Here is a 15,375-nt window from a genome sequence, read left to right on the forward strand (position 1 = left end):
CTTGATCCTGTGTGAAATGTTTGGCTGGCTAAATAGTGGGTCAGTTGAAAGACCTAATTCCAAGATGCTACTGACCACAGACAGGGCCACTTTCAGTAGTAGGAAATAACATCTTTTCACTTAAACGAGATGTTTATTGTTTACTGTCAAGGTCAAAATATCAAGGGGTGACTGGCCTGTGTTGAGAGCATAAAATACCATTAAGTTTTTTTATTTCTAGCCCTTAGTATCAAAAGGATACAAAGGTCATTGCAATAAATTCCAGGATATTGTGAGTTTTCTTAATATGCGAGTCCATGGTTATCATCCCAAAATGTCGTAGGGAGTTCCCCTAGGAGCTACTTTGTCCTTCTGAGTTCTTAGCTTCTTAAGTGTTCCCTCCTTGGTCAGAGGGAGCAGCAGCCAGTCCAAAGAATAGAAATAGAAACCAGGAAATCAGGCTGTAATGTAAAGGAGCAAGCAGGGGGAATGAAGTGCTATTTCCCAGGACTTCCTGAAAGACTAATGGGGAGAGATCTATGAAACAGCAGGTATGTGAAAGGTGAGAATTTCCAGCTAATGAGCCACAGAAAACTGAGAGCTTAGAGGAGAAATGTAGGGCAGAATAGCCTTGCAGAGGGTTCTGTGCCAATAGCACAGAATTGCACGTGCTGGCATGGATTATGACCAGGGCCAGCAAAGGGCTGAAGGAAGATCTGTAGCACCTTGAACTTCCCAGAGAAGGAGAGTTAGCAAGAAAAGCCTGGGTATGTGGAACTAGGTTAATTTCTGGAAAAGGGGAAACCAAAGCAAAAGCACACAGTCCTGGCATCAGACTGGAGACTCAAATCAAAGTGACTGGAAGAACCTATGAAATTTTAGAAGTCTTAATTTCTCTTTACAATGATTAAAACTTTTGCCTCTTCCTTTCATTTCCCCAACTCATCATGCACTATCCCTAGTCTTTCCAGGGCTTCTTAACTACTAAAAATCATTGTTTCTGTAGAAAGAGTGTGTCTCAGCATGGATTTGATAGACTGTCAGTATTCTCTGTGGTCTTCTCTGGAGACTCTGGAAGACTGTTTTTATACAGGACCTCATTTTCTAACCTTCAGTGAGGCAGCTAAACTTGCCCAAAATTGCAGCTGAAAAGAGTAACATGGGTGTTGCAATATTTGCAAATGTATGTTAGTGGGAAGTTTGTGCTGGCTTGTGTTTTGCCATTGTGTTCCTTGTATTCTGAGGGCTTCTGTCTCCGAAGAAGTGTTAAGTGCTGTAGGAACCTTGTTTGCTTTTCAAGTTATTATTTAATAGAGCACAACATGAAGAGTTGATGCAATGTCTGTGAGAACTGACAGACAGAAGAGGCAACTGGAAATTGCTTTCTAGACACCATGTCTTCACATCACCTTTTTCTCTTTTTTAATTGCTGTAAGGCTTTAAGTTAGACTTTTACAAAGCAATAGCTGAGCTGTTAAAAATACTGTAGGTGTATCTTAATGTTCGAAGTTGTGTTACAAGAAAAGTCCAAGTGTCTAAAATCATGCCTGGAGAAGTGCTTCCTTTAGGCAAATGTCAGATACAGCTGCCAGTATCTTTCTCTACTTAATTGATTTCACTTTCATCGGAAGGATTAAAAGTCTTTTCTGCATGATATTTGGCAGTAAAATAGTGTTCCTCCAAACTTGAAAAAAATGTGCTACAGATATTTTTATGTATAAAGGAATTAGCCTCCTGCATTTTACAGCTTTTTACAAGTTTTGTTATCTAGTTGCATTCATTCTTCTCAATGAATATTTGACTGATTGTCACATTGTTATTTCCAAGACTCAGAATCACCTCAGAAAAAGAAATTAAACCCAACTATATGTAGTTTTCTGACAGAAAGTTTTCCTAGGCTGGGGGAGTCTGTTGACAGTGTAAGAGGCAGGCAGGTGGTGGATGTGTACTCAGTTTGGTAACCCTTTGTGTTTCCAGACAGTGCTCAACAAATGGCAGCTGTTTTTCTTATAACTCTTTTAAATTTGTTTATGAAATTTAAAATAGTACTGAAAACATGTGTTACACTGTTGACACCTGACAGATTGCCTCATGTTAGCTGAGCATCTCTGACCATATATCACTCATCACAAAACACGAGGTAAACCATAGTAGCCTGGACTTCAACAGATTGTTGGTGGACAAACATGGAGTTCCCACAGTTCCTGTCGGGTGGGGTTTCCTGCATGGTACACCCTCAGGGAATGTGCAGCTTTGGCTGCTTGCTGGAGACAAAGGTGTAAGATTACATTGGAATAAGCAGGATAGATGTGATGGTATTCTTTTCAGCTCAGTATTTCAGACTCTATTAATAATCAGTTTCTTTCATTATTTCAGACAGTTAAGGGAATGCTGGATAACCCAAATGAACCTGTGAGCGATCTTTCATATTTTGATTGTATTGAGGGCGTAATGGAAAACTCAAAGGTAATTTATTTGTCCCACCTGTGTGCCAATTATAAAGTGTGTTTGGATTTTCAGAAGTTTCCACGTGCATATTGAGTGTTGAGGTTCAGTCAGTGTTTATAGCTAAAATGTCTGCTGCATTCCTTGATAAACTCTGCCTGAGATAGGTCTCTTACAGATAATTTCTGATAAAAACAGATAAGTTTTGGTCACTTAGAAGGTGTATTGCCTCAGTAAGAAATTTTGAATTAAGTGACTGGTGCACAATACTCTTAAAGCTTCTCCTCTCTCCCTTCCTCTCCTGTGCACTAGACAGCATGTCATACTTTGAGGTGCTGTATTTTGACTGCAGTTATGTTAGAACATCCCAATGGGAGGCTTGGCAGTGAAATCCCATTGTATCGTTCTGTGCAGAACAGCTTTGCCAAATGTCTGAGCAGTCCAGACACCCCAGCACGTCAGAAAACCTGTGGGAAACCTCTTCAGTTATTTTGAATCAAACCATGCTGCACAGCTTCCTTTGAAGCTGGCTTTTGGTGTCCTTACTATTTGATGTGTTGGAATTGTCTCATATTCCTCCTTCTCTGAAAGAAAAAGAGAGTACCTAATGGGTGTATGTGATCTTGCATCTAATGCTCTACCACAGTCAGAGCTCATTTTGAATTAAAGCCAAGTGAACTGAATTCAGTGGGACATACTGTGGGAATTCATGTGCATCTTGACACTAAGATGGTTCCAGAAGTCTAGGTGCAGTTTCGTTTAAACCGAGCCTCAGTGAGTTTGGGGACAAAGATGATCCCGGATGTGTCAACAGCATCTGCAGGACTGGTTGTCATGTCATGTTCTGCAGTCTGTGGAATGCGCTGAGTGCCAGGTTAGCTGTGATGGTGTATAGATGGCAGCAAAATTAATGAGGGTTAATTCTGTACCCTTGTAGTGATTTGAGCTGTAGTAGTGCTTATGTTCCCTGTCAGTCCAGTGTTGGTGTGCATGCCTGATCCCTCACACCACATGTGCCCACTTCAGTGAAGTCTAAAATTTCTGGAAGCCAAGTCCAGGAGGTTTGTGGGCCAAAATTGGTTTCAGGCCAGCAGTCACCTGCCTCTAAGTGGCAGGGATGCATACTTGGAAGATAACTTTGTTTTTTAATTTCTGAGGTTCTTGGAGAATCAATGGCGGGCATTTCCCAGAATGCGAAAACCGGGGATCTTTTAGTCTTTGGAGAATGTGTTGGAGTTGCATCCAAGGCTCTTTGTGGCCTCACAGAGGCAGCAGCTCAGGTAAGTTACTGCAGGCTGTAAAGCAATTATGTTTTTATTTTTTATCAAGCTCGTGTTGTGGGTTTGTAAATCTGAAGTTCACTTCCCTGTGGTCAAGCAAATGATGACTTTGTACTACACAGTGAGTTCTGTGTAGATCCACAGAAGTTGTGCACACTGTACGAGGAGCAGAGTGCAACACCATGCGTATTTTCTAAGGAAGGGAAATGACATCAAGATGGAAGCTTTGCTGAGGATAAAGCAAAGCTGCAGCATATGGAATTCATGTTTGCAGCTCAAGCTCAGAACTATTATATCATAGAGAAATGCACAAAAAAGCAGCCACTGTTAAAATTAATGAATCAAATTCTAGTTTGTAAAAGTTCTTAAGGAGCACTACAAATTTCAGACATTTGAACTAAGAAGAAACCTGTTTCAGCTGTTCAAATACTTTTGGAATAACCAAAATTCTGAAGTTGCTACAACAAATTAGGGTCTGATCTCTGTGGTTTCACTGATCTGATAACTGAGTGAACTATAGAGAACTGAAACAGTCACCTTGGTGAATGATTTGGCTGTGGGGTTCATGCTCTGCATCTGGAAACCTCTTCTTTTTGGTTTCCCCAAATATGTAATGCCTTCATATGAACTAAATCCCCTCCACATTGAACTCTGAGTCGCCTTGCTGGCATATGGAGGCGACAGATAATTGTATCTGTAATGTATATAAGGAATTTTCATATATGCTTGTGACAGTTTAGACAAGTTGTCATTGTTGAGAAGCATCAAACTTACAACTGAGTGAGGAGGTAAGGTTGGCCATCAGACGCCTTGAGCTGCAGTGAGACCAGCAGCTACAGGCCTGATGGGACCTGCACTCAGCAGAAGTACCTTTGCTGGATTGCTTTCCTAGTCTTGACAAAAAACTCCCACTACCTCCAACCATGGCTAATACAGTAAATAATTTGCCAGTATGTGTGACCATTAAAGCTCTCTCCACTGGCTGTGCAATTGACAAGTCATGTTTTCAGGGATAGCAGCTGTCTAAACAATGGGCAGTTTTGTTTCAATTAAATTTCTCAAGTGTAAGGGTATGTTTTCTTGGTTTCAGTGGATTCTGGAGATGTACTGCTAAAAACAAATGGTAATTGTATTTCACAGTATGATTTTTGAATAATCTCTGACCACCATGTGCTATGACATATGGCCAGCTTACCAGAGATTCAAGACAGATTTAGCATGATTTCTTCGGATTGCTTTCTTCTTTTCTCCATTTCTAGGCTGCTTACCTGGTGGGTATCTCAGATCCAAACAGCCAGGCTGGTCAGCAGGGCCTCGTTGACCCAATTCAATTTGCCCGTGCCAACCAAGCGATCCAGATGGCGTGCCAGAACCTGGTCGACCCAGCGAGCAGCCCATCGCAGGTGATTGCAGAGGATTGCGGGGAGACCATCCCTCTTAGGACACGGGACTTTGCTTTGTTTCTGTCCAGTCAAAGGCATTGTGGTTTGACTCTGCTGCCTGGCTTTGGGCACTGACGTTGCAGAGCTGCAGTGTGGTTACTGTCCTGCCCCTCTGACATTGTGCCTGTTCTGTGCTGGTTTTTGCAGGTCCTATCAGCTGCCACGATCGTGGCCAAACACACATCTGCTCTGTGCAACGCTTGTCGCATTGCTTCGTCAAAAACAGCAAATCCTGTTGCCAAGAGACACTTTGTGCAGTCTGCCAAGGAAGTGGCAAACAGCACTGCTAACCTGGTTAAAACTATCAAGGTACAAATGCTGCTTAATTGTGCTTCCTTCTTCCTTTGTGATTTTAGGGGATTTTCTTGTTTGTTTTTTTTCCCCTGTTGAGACAGAATCAGAACAGTTAGGAATATCTTTTTACCTTCTTGGATATGCATGGTTTAAAAAAATCACTAATTACATTTTTGAAGATCTGAATTGGAAAACATGTTCAATAGTATAGCTTCTGAAGTCAAGATGAAAAAAATTGGGCAGTTTCACTATTAGGAGAGGCAGCTGGCCGATCCAGTATGAGACCCCTCAGGATTGATGTATTTAATGAGCTTGCACCATAAGAATAATCTGCAAGCAACTGAATGTGAAGATTTTTAATGGTGTTAAGTTCCTCAGTATTTGGAGATTTTTGGAGCTATTTCTGACAGCTTTACCTTACCTACAAGAGAAAAAAAAAGGAAATAAATAATAGTGGGAACCAAACAGAAGCTATTTATGTGGCTAATAGTCTCCTGTTAGTAGTAACTTTTTATTTTCCAGATTCCTGCTAGCAATTTGGTAGAGGGTAGTTTTTCTTCATGCAAGCAGAAGTAATACTTGTGAAGCCATGGAGAATTCACAATTCTAAACCATTCTGAAAGCCATTAGCTCGTTTAATCTGATTTCATTAGCTGAAATGTTTATTCTGAGATTGTGAGAGAGATCAGTTGACTTGGGTGAAAATGACAGCAATATATTACTGCTTTGCTTAAAACAGAAATAAGTAAAAAATTTAAAAATCAATCTGTAGGAAACAACCACCTTCACAAACCATAAAAAGGTGGAAGTTAGCTCCTTCTGCCCTTTGGAGTGTGAGGTCCTGGGACACAACTTGAGAGTGTCATTGGAGTGCAATGACAGAAAACCTGCAGCAGTTGGAAGTTTAGGGTCAGTAACCAGCTACAGAAAGAAGATCACACCTAAAAGATCACATTCTTTGCTTCAACCTTGTTTGCAGAGGAGCTTTCAAATATAAACACATAGCAGTTTAAAAGTAGGAAGGCTTAAACCATCTTCCTTCAATTTTACTAAAGAAACCCAGTCAGAGAGAGCTCAATCCTGATTCCATTTCCAGGCGCTGGATGGAGATTTCTCTGAGGAGAATCGCAACAAGTGCAGAATTGCCACTGCACCTTTAATAGAGGCCGTGGAAAATCTGACAGCATTTGCTTCAAATCCAGAGTTTGTCAGCATCCCAGCACAGATCAGCACTGAGGTAAGGCAGGATGCTGCATTTCCACCCTTCAAAAGTTGAAAATGTTGAATTAATCACATGTTGGGAGAGAGTGAGTGTAAATACCCCAAAGTCCTTGGGTTTCTGGGTGTTCACTGGGCATTCTGCTGTCTTTTGTTTAACCTCTGACTTTGACTTTTCCACCGGTAGGATGCACAGTTTGGCTGCAGTAAGTGCTGCAAGTCTGCTGTTAGCAAAGCCATACAGCACAGGTGACTTGCATGTTTTAGTAGCTGGATTCTTCCATGCAATACAATAATAAATATCCACTTTTTTTCCCCCTCAAAAGTGGTTTTAACAAATGGAACTTCTTTAGTTCTGAAAAGAATCGAAGGGATGTTGCTGGGTTTTTTGCTTTTGCCCACAATTTCTCTATCCTCAAACTGTGTAACTACAGCAGAGTAGAAATTCCTTTGAAGAGACCAATAAGGGGTTCATTGGTTTGGGGTTGCTTTGCACAGGGAGAAGAGATAAAAAAGCAAACCCCTCAAGCTTTGTAAAAGCTTTGGAGTAGAGGTCATGTGTTGTTACTGGCCCTCTAAGGGCTGCTTCTCAGGCTCTGATCCAGATGGCAATATCAGATGATCCAGTAACTGTTGCAATCTTACAGCTGTGGGGCTGTAACTGAAATCTAAGAGTGTCCTCCACGTCGGTGGTACCTGGGTTTACTAGGTTATTGGCAATAAAATAGATACACAGATGATAACCCGGTTAAGAGTCATCAGTCATCACGTTAGTAGTCTGACTAAGGGAAAGAGCACATCTGTTGGAGATGACAGTTTTTGTGACAAAGTGTATTTTCAATGATATTTCTGTAGTCTGCGACTAGACAAGTGTCGTTGTTTTCTCTTGTTTCTCAGCTGGAAGATGCTTTTCTCGAGATGTGTTCCTTAAGCATGTTTCAGAGAAAATTGCTGGACTGATTATTTTAGTTCTATTTCTGTCTTGATTATCTGTGAATATGATAGTACAATGGAGGAAATTATAATTCCATTTTAATGCTGTTAATTAAATAGACTTTTAGGAGCAGGAAGTGTGGATGAACTCAAATAATAATTTAAATGTTCTTTCTGTTCTTATACCTTCCTGACCACAGGGATCACGAGCACAGGAACCAATTCTGGTTTCTGCTAAGACAATGTTGGAGAGCTCATCTTCATTGATCAAAACTGCCCGTTCTCTAGCTATCAATCCCAAAGATCCTCCTACATGGTCTGTACTAGCAGGGCATTCCCATACGGTCTCAGATTCTATCAAGAGTCTTATTACCTCTATCAGGTATGTCTTTTGTAGTAATTGAGCAGCCGTTCATAAAGAAAAATGCCATATGGCCATTAGCACTGTGTTATTTTTCACTGATGGAAATTACTCTGTGATGCACAATATCTCCCCAGTTACACTGGATGTTTAATTGTAATTGATGACTGCAGCACCCTGCAGCACAGGGCTGTTCTGTGTTTGTATTCTGTTCTCCCTCTGGTTCCACCTCCAATTCACTCTAAGGTAAATGTAATAGAAAATGAACACTGTAGCTAATATTACCTTCATGCAGATCCTGTACCAACATGCAATATGTGGGAAACAGCTTTTGGGGTTTTTTTCTTGTTTTGTTTTTGCTTTTTTTTTTTTTTAAAGTGAGCCTGTGTGCATTCAGGAAGGACCCTGCTCCTTGCCACCATGCTCACTTTAGTGTTTCTTGTGTTGCAGGGACAAGGCCCCAGGGCAGCGTGAATGTGATTTCTCCATCGATGGGATCAACAGATGCATCAGGGACATTGAGCAGGCCTCGCTCGCTGCCGTCAGCCAGAGCCTGGCCACCAGGGATGACATCTCCGTGGAGGTGAGGCAGAGAGCACAGGCACCAACAGAGGAGTGCTGAACAGCCTCGCCCACTGCTGCTCAATCACAGCACAATCCACTGCCAGTGAGGGGAGGAGCGTCCTTACGCGCATCTTTCTAGGCAAAGTCATAGGCTGACCAATGTGTATCACTTCTCCAAAGATCCCAGAATCACCAGGGAAAAGTAGGGGTGAAAGTAGTTATTTTTTACTGCCACCCACATATTAGTCTGATTTCCTAGGCTGATATGACAGACTGATAGAGTTTTTGTGATGCCTTGCCCTGTGGAGGCCAGGATTAGTTTCTGAAGAGTCATAATAGATTAGTTTCTGAAGCTAATCTATTACTAGAAGACCAATGACATAAATGTCGATGTCCTTTTTCTTAATGCCTATTTTGTCCTTTAAGAAGTGAAATTCAAAGTTGATGTTGATATGTTCACTTTAAGAATGCTTCCTTCTGTGCCCTCTTCCCTGTCTCCTTCCCCAGCAACTCATGTTGAGATTCTCAGCTTGGTATTTGTCTTTTCATACTGTAGCTTCTTGAAATTATGTATTTATTGGAGTGGTTTCTTTGGGCTGTAACGCTGCATACTAGAAATGTCAGACCAAATTAAGCTGTGCAAAAGAAGTCGTTGCAGGAAATATGTCATAATTCATTTTTATTGAAATGATGAAGTTATCTTGGACACTGTGTTGAACTGAAATAAGTGTTACCAAAAATGGCAGTTATTTACAAAGCAGAATGTAACAAAGGGCAAAAATAGTATTTTTTTTCTCTTGCCTTTCAAGAGAGTGACCTTAATCCTGATGGCTGCCAAGATATCAAGTGCCTCTGAACTAAAAGCCAGTATTTATGTCTTGACCAGGCCATTAATATGCTTTTAATGTTTACTCCTGTCCTGCAGATGGTATTCAGGTGGTCACTCCTCATCTCTGCCCCTCAGAGATGTGACATTTTTCCTTTGCCAGTGGATTTCTCCTGCTAGCTTCAAAGTCTGCAGAGGTTTTTGTTCTTGTGCTATATTTTCTGCTTTGAAAAACATTTCTTCAAACTTAAATCAGTGCTCCTGGCAGTTTTCTGATTGGTGCAGTGATACTAAATCTTTGTCAGGGCAAAAACAGTTTGGGAGGTGTCGGGGGGCCTTGGTCACATTACAGTGAGAAAGGACACCTAGCCCTGAGTTTGCTGCTGTCAGCACTCTCTCCCCGGACTTGTCATATAAACCTAAAGAGGAGCAGGTCCATCTCAGGGTTGCTGTTGTTGAAAGAGGGTAAGGGAGAAGAAATGAGCCAGTATGTGAGGGAAACCAGCAGTGTGGGTTTCTGCATCCTGCCATAGCAGGTCACTTGAACAGCTTTGAGGATGTTGGCTGATCTGAGGGTGATTGTCGAGTGTGGTACAACTTGGTAAGAGAACAGCTGTGATAGCAACTGACAATTCCTCTTTCTCTTAGGCTCTACAGGAGCAGCTGACATCAGTTGTACAGGAAATTGGCCACCTCATCGATCCCATTGCCACCGCAGCTCGGGGAGAGGCAGCTCAGCTGGGGCACAAGGTACTGTCTGGCCATGAAAAAGGCATTTGAAATCTCGGACAGCTGAATGTTAGGGAAGACCTCAATTTCATAGCAGTTTCTCTTCCTATGGGAGAGCAGAAGAAAGCATTTGTAAGAAGAAAAAATCTGGAATTTTCAAATACTCCAAGCCAAGACCCAAATAAACCGGTTTACATTTTGGGCCAGAGGAAAGATATTCTCACTGAGATTTTTGGTGAGGGACTTTGTGTAAATGTTCACTGTTACATGGAGTGTAAGTAGAGTCAAACTTGTGCTTATCAGATGTCTGTACAAAAAAACAAATGTTAGAGTGCACATACCAAAAGCATATTTACCATGGTTATTGCAAGATTTAGTAGTTTCTCACATAGCAAGTTCTCATCATGTGATACATTCTTGAGAGTAAGAACTGTAGAGGCAACAAAGATTGAGAGGTTCCTCCCTTGCCCAGAGGAGATGGTTTTCAGGGATGCTCTTGAACAGCATGTGGCTCCCGTGACCATCTTGAACACGGTTTAATATGACCTCAAGGCACCATGTGCTTCTGAAGGAGGAGATGTGTGGCTTTGCAAAGGAGGTGGACAGTGAGGGGAGACACAACTCCTGGGCACATGATCCAAACCCAACGCTGTACATTGCAGAAGCACACTGTGCTCCTTGAGCTAACACACATCCCGATGGTAAACAGGGAGTGTGCTTTCTCTGAGTTTCACCCAGAGAAATGTGGTTAATGGCTTTCTGGGGTTGTTCTTGCTTTCTTAGGTAACACAGCTGGCTAGTTACTTCGAACCCCTGGTTTTAGCTGCAGTTGGTGTGGCATCCAAGACACTGAATCATCAGCAACAGATGACCGTGTTGGACCAGAGCAAGACTCTAGCAGAATCTGCCTTACAGATGCTGTATGCTGCCAAAGAAGGGGGAGGAAACCCCAAGGTAAGGTGGTTGTGTGGCATTAAGGGTGAGAGGAAGGCAGGTAGAACAGAAAAACCAGTGCGTACCTGTTGTACAGTCAAGGGATATGTTTGCAGTGAAAGTGCCAGTGGCAGCTCTCGTGATGTCTCTGAGAGTGGAAACATTTCTCCAAGACAGGATTCCAGTCTCCTCACAGCATCCTCTCAGGGGACACAAAGTCAGGGTATGAGAGCTGTCTAGGCTCTCATAGAGAAAGCAAATGGTTAAAAACCAGGGCCTGTCTGGTGCACGGCATCCCAGTGGGATGGGGACCCTTGCCAGGAAAGAGCAGCAGCACACGACTGTTCATAACTCAGCTGTGATTTGCGCCTTACAAAGAGCCACCGTCTTTAGAGGACATTCAAAAGACTGTGGCACCTGAGGCTGAAAGTGTCATGTGCCATGGCTCCTTGTTGGAGTTGACAAGTTTTGTCCTGTCCACTTTGTTGCAGTGTTTTACTTGTCCTCTTTGCCCAGAAATGTTATTTTCAGTGCCATTACTGTTTTAATTTCTTATGCTTCTGATTTTCACATTGTTTTGTAGAGATCATCCTCTGACTGTCTCGGTTTTCTCATTCTGTGTCCTCCAGGCATCTCATACTCACGATGCCATCACTGAGGCTGCACAACTGATGAAGGAGGCTGTGGATGACATCATGGTCACCTTAAATGAAGCCGCAAGTGAAGTTGGCATGGTTGGGGGTATGGTAGACTCAATTGCAGAGGCAATGACCAAGGTGAGCATAGAAATTGACCCTTTTCTCACTTTGTGCCTGAAAGCTGATCCACACTGCAAGGCTTTGGAGGAACTGGGGCTGATTCAGTGGTCAGTCATGAAACATTGTCACAGGAAACCTGAAGATTATGTGATTTTGCATATTGTGAAATAAAACTGATGTGGGCCATGGTGCTCACGTTTGCAACCTATACAGTACCTGTCAGTAGAATTCCTACAAAATATTTTGTTCAGTAATATTCTGGCGTTTAACTCTCATCTTAGGTCAAGTTACCTCTTATTTTTGCTTCCTTTTTTTTTTCCTTATCTTTCATGTTAGTCTCTTAAATGAACAGCAGGCTAACTGTGAAGCAAATTACTTTCAGAGAAGATGATGTCAAAGCCTGAAATGCTGTGCTATGCTTTGTAATGCATTCTGCTGAAGATGTATAGTTGCAAAGTGTACATGAGTTCAATCCAAATATTTGGCTTTTCCTATCGTGACTTAAAGATTGACAACTTTAGCACATAAAGAAATCTTACATTATCTACTGGCATGAACATTTTGGTTTATAACTTTTGCACCTTTCTTTCTATATTAGCTGAGAAGAGAGGTTGTTTGACCTTGCATGAGAAGCAAACCTCATGCTCAAAAACTTTGCACTGCACATTCTCAGCATCTTCTATGCTCATAACCTGGGCTCAAGTATTTGCTGAGCTTCTCTCTACATCCTGGTGCACTGTTTTCACTTGAGTATCTTGAGAGAGAGGAGGTCATAGAATTGAATATATAATTTTACTATTGCCTGTAAAGTATGCTGCTTAGTGTGACTTTTTAATGCTGTGTTTTTCCCTCTTTCATGCAGCTGGATGAAGGTACACCTCCAGATCCAAAAGGAACTTTTGTTGATTATCAGACCACTGTGGTGAAATATTCTAAAGCCATTGCTGTAACAGCACAGGAAATGGTAAGAAATTACTTTAACCAGGTGCAAACTCTGTGTACATAAGGAATGTGGAATTATTTGTGCAGTGTTGAGACACTCTTGATCATCAGATTTTCAATAACCCTCTCTCTTTAGGGGTAATGGAGCAAAAGGAGTGATGATTTTGTCAATTTAACTCTTTCGTCTTAGTGGTGTGATCATAGAGGGGTCCTCTTCGGGAGGAGCACTGGCTTGTATTGTGGCTCTTCTGCACAAGAGCTCTTTAATTGGCTCATTTTCAAGGAGAAATAAAAGGCAAACCATGTGCTTTTTCATCAGCCCATTTAACTGGGCTGAAATGCCACCTTTTGTTTATCAGCAACTTCAGGATACCCTTTCACACTTACTGTTTCACTAAGCCTGTGAAATAACGCCAGTGTTTTCAGAGCCCTGTAATGCTTAATGAATGAATGCAGATCAGCATCCCACACTGTCCTTTTCTTGCATTTCTATGACTCACCTGGGTTTAATAAAAGAAAAAAGTTGAATTGAGATTTTTCTTGACTTGCGTTTCACAGTAATGCGTCCATGTGCTTTCCCTTGGAACAGTACTGTGGTTGCTAATTTGTTGTTGAGAGAATGGAGAGGACTGTTCATGAGTGCTACAGACAGGATTTTTCTCAAAGTCGACTGCTCTTGCAGTCAAGATGGGTCCATGATTATGCTAGTAGAAATTTATCTAAAACTAGTTTTGTCCCACGGATGGACCTCCGTTGCTTTTGCTTACATTGAGACAGAAGAACTATCTGTGTTATCTGTGTTAAAAGGCAGGAATTTTCTAGAGAGAGATTCAGTTATTTATACTGATATCCTACGGAGACATTCTGTGTCATCCTGCCTATTCCTTCTCCATCCTGTTCCGTCATCGGAGATGTGTTTTGCGTTGGTGCTCAGATTTTTTTCATGCTCCCATGTCTCAGCTGAGTGATCATGCTTAGCTCACCTTTGACAAAATAAGGTGGCTGTGACACAAAAACCCCACTTCCTTTCCCAGTCTGAATAACTGTACCTGGCCAATGGCCCCTCAAAGAGTGAAGGATTGGCTCTAACTGCTGCTCTTTGATTCCTCCATGTGTTCAGTGACTGCCTGGTTACCCATGACTCTAATAAAGCATGTTTGCTTGAGTTTCCTCTGGAATTCTTGCTGGAGGACAGGTCCCTTCCATGGCAAGTGGATTACCCCATTTTATCAGCGTGGCCAAACAGATGAGTGTGCTTCTAATCTGGGGGTGTATTAACAAGTTATTCTCATGCCTGTCAATTTTCTTTTTCTCTCGCCTGTGTTCTTTTTTCAGATGACTAAGTCGGTTACTAACCCGGAGGAGCTGGGAGGACTTGCATCGCAAATGACCAATGACTATGGGCATTTGGCTCTCCAGGGCCGAATGGCTGCAGCTACGGCAGAACCAGAGGAGGTCTGCAGTTTTTAGACCTCTTTATTCTCTGTACACGGTGGTGTTAACAAGGATGTTCTTTTACTGTGAAGAACACAGTAAAGGTGACAGTCCTTGTTATAAGAATTGTCCAATCAAAGAACAGAAATCCTTTGTCAAAATCTCTGTCTGGCTTCAGAAAGAAACAGCTTGGGATAAAAGTGGATAATTCCATAGACTGTAACAGAACCTCCTAAATTACCTGGGCTTTCACTTACAGGCAACTTGCAAATACAAAGAAAACTCCTAAAACTCTTAACTTGTTACTATGTGGCTTTCCTTCAATCTTGCATGTTTTTACAAGTTACAAATATGTATATGCTTTTCTTATCTTGCCTGTAAGTGATTTTAAGTATAACTTCCTATCCTGAAAGTGAGATTAATGCAAGCAGTCAGAGCACAAGTATCTTTTGCTGAAGGACATCTCCCATAGCTCAGAGTTGGAATATGATGTGGGAGAAGCGTCTTGCCTCGTGCTAAGTGAGGAGGATGGGCTGTTCGCCTCAGTTGTATTCACTTGTTCTGGGAGTTGCTGTATCTTCTCTGAGCACAACTGCACAGCTCTTTCACCCCTCTCTTCTTACTGGAGCATAGACAAACTTTGTCATGATGGGGTAAGAGGGTATCTCACCTTCTCCAGATGTATCAGATTATCTACATAAAAGTCCTTCAAAGAGTTTTTGACTTTGTGTTTACACATCCTGCTAATACACTGCTTGAGTGTTCTGTGCTACGTGAAGAGCAACAGCTTGCACTTGGCTCGATATTGTAAAATTGAATTACCATTTCTGCACGTTACTTTGTGCCTGAGGTTGAAATAATTCCCTTTGTGATACTAATGGCTGTGATTTCTGCTCATTTATTAATCCCAAATCACACCTGAATGACAGAATACATGCAGGGACTACAACTATCATGTTTCGAAACAGGGACCACACGTCTTAGGATGCAGGATTATTAATAAATCAGAAGCAGTAATAGCAGGATTTTCCACATTTCAATGTTCTGCATGGATGTAGTTGATTCTGGAGAGTGGAGACTCTGAAAGGTTCAAAACCAAGCAAAGAGAGTCAATTACTTTCTGACCCAGTTTCAGCAGTGTACAGTAAATGCGTGCTTTTTACGTGTTGCACGTACCTTGAGTGCAGCTCACACTGACAGGGCTGTTCTGGAGGATGAAGTTGCATTTAAATGTGAA

General features: G+C 41.8%; 1 protein-coding gene across 5 annotated transcripts in view; it reads left to right on the forward strand.

Annotated features, from left to right (window-relative positions):
* The window catches only part of TLN2 (talin 2), a 145,872-nt gene that overhangs the window by 100,525 nt on the left and 29,972 nt on the right, over positions 1 to 15,375 (forward strand). For all 5 annotated transcript variants that reach the window (XM_042039640.1, XM_042039638.1, XM_042039641.1 and 2 more), the window contains 12 exons: positions 2,356 to 2,445; positions 3,582 to 3,704; positions 4,964 to 5,107; positions 5,294 to 5,455; positions 6,537 to 6,677; positions 7,792 to 7,973; positions 8,403 to 8,535; positions 9,991 to 10,092; positions 10,855 to 11,025; positions 11,634 to 11,780; positions 12,625 to 12,726; positions 14,040 to 14,159. In XM_042039640.1, coding sequence (XP_041895574.1) covers positions 2,356 to 2,445; positions 3,582 to 3,704; positions 4,964 to 5,107; positions 5,294 to 5,455; positions 6,537 to 6,677; positions 7,792 to 7,973; positions 8,403 to 8,535; positions 9,991 to 10,092; positions 10,855 to 11,025; positions 11,634 to 11,780; positions 12,625 to 12,726; positions 14,040 to 14,159 — 1,617 coding nt within the window. The remainder of the gene's footprint in view (positions 1 to 2,355; positions 2,446 to 3,581; positions 3,705 to 4,963; positions 5,108 to 5,293; positions 5,456 to 6,536; positions 6,678 to 7,791; positions 7,974 to 8,402; positions 8,536 to 9,990; positions 10,093 to 10,854; positions 11,026 to 11,633; positions 11,781 to 12,624; positions 12,727 to 14,039; positions 14,160 to 15,375) is intronic.

This window comes from Corvus kubaryi, unplaced genomic scaffold (genome assembly GCF_017639235.1).
Source record: "Corvus kubaryi isolate FWS band 111438036 unplaced genomic scaffold, C.kubaryi_AGA036_p1.0 37394, whole genome shotgun sequence".
Lineage (NCBI taxonomy): Eukaryota > Metazoa > Chordata > Aves > Passeriformes > Corvidae > Corvus > Corvus kubaryi.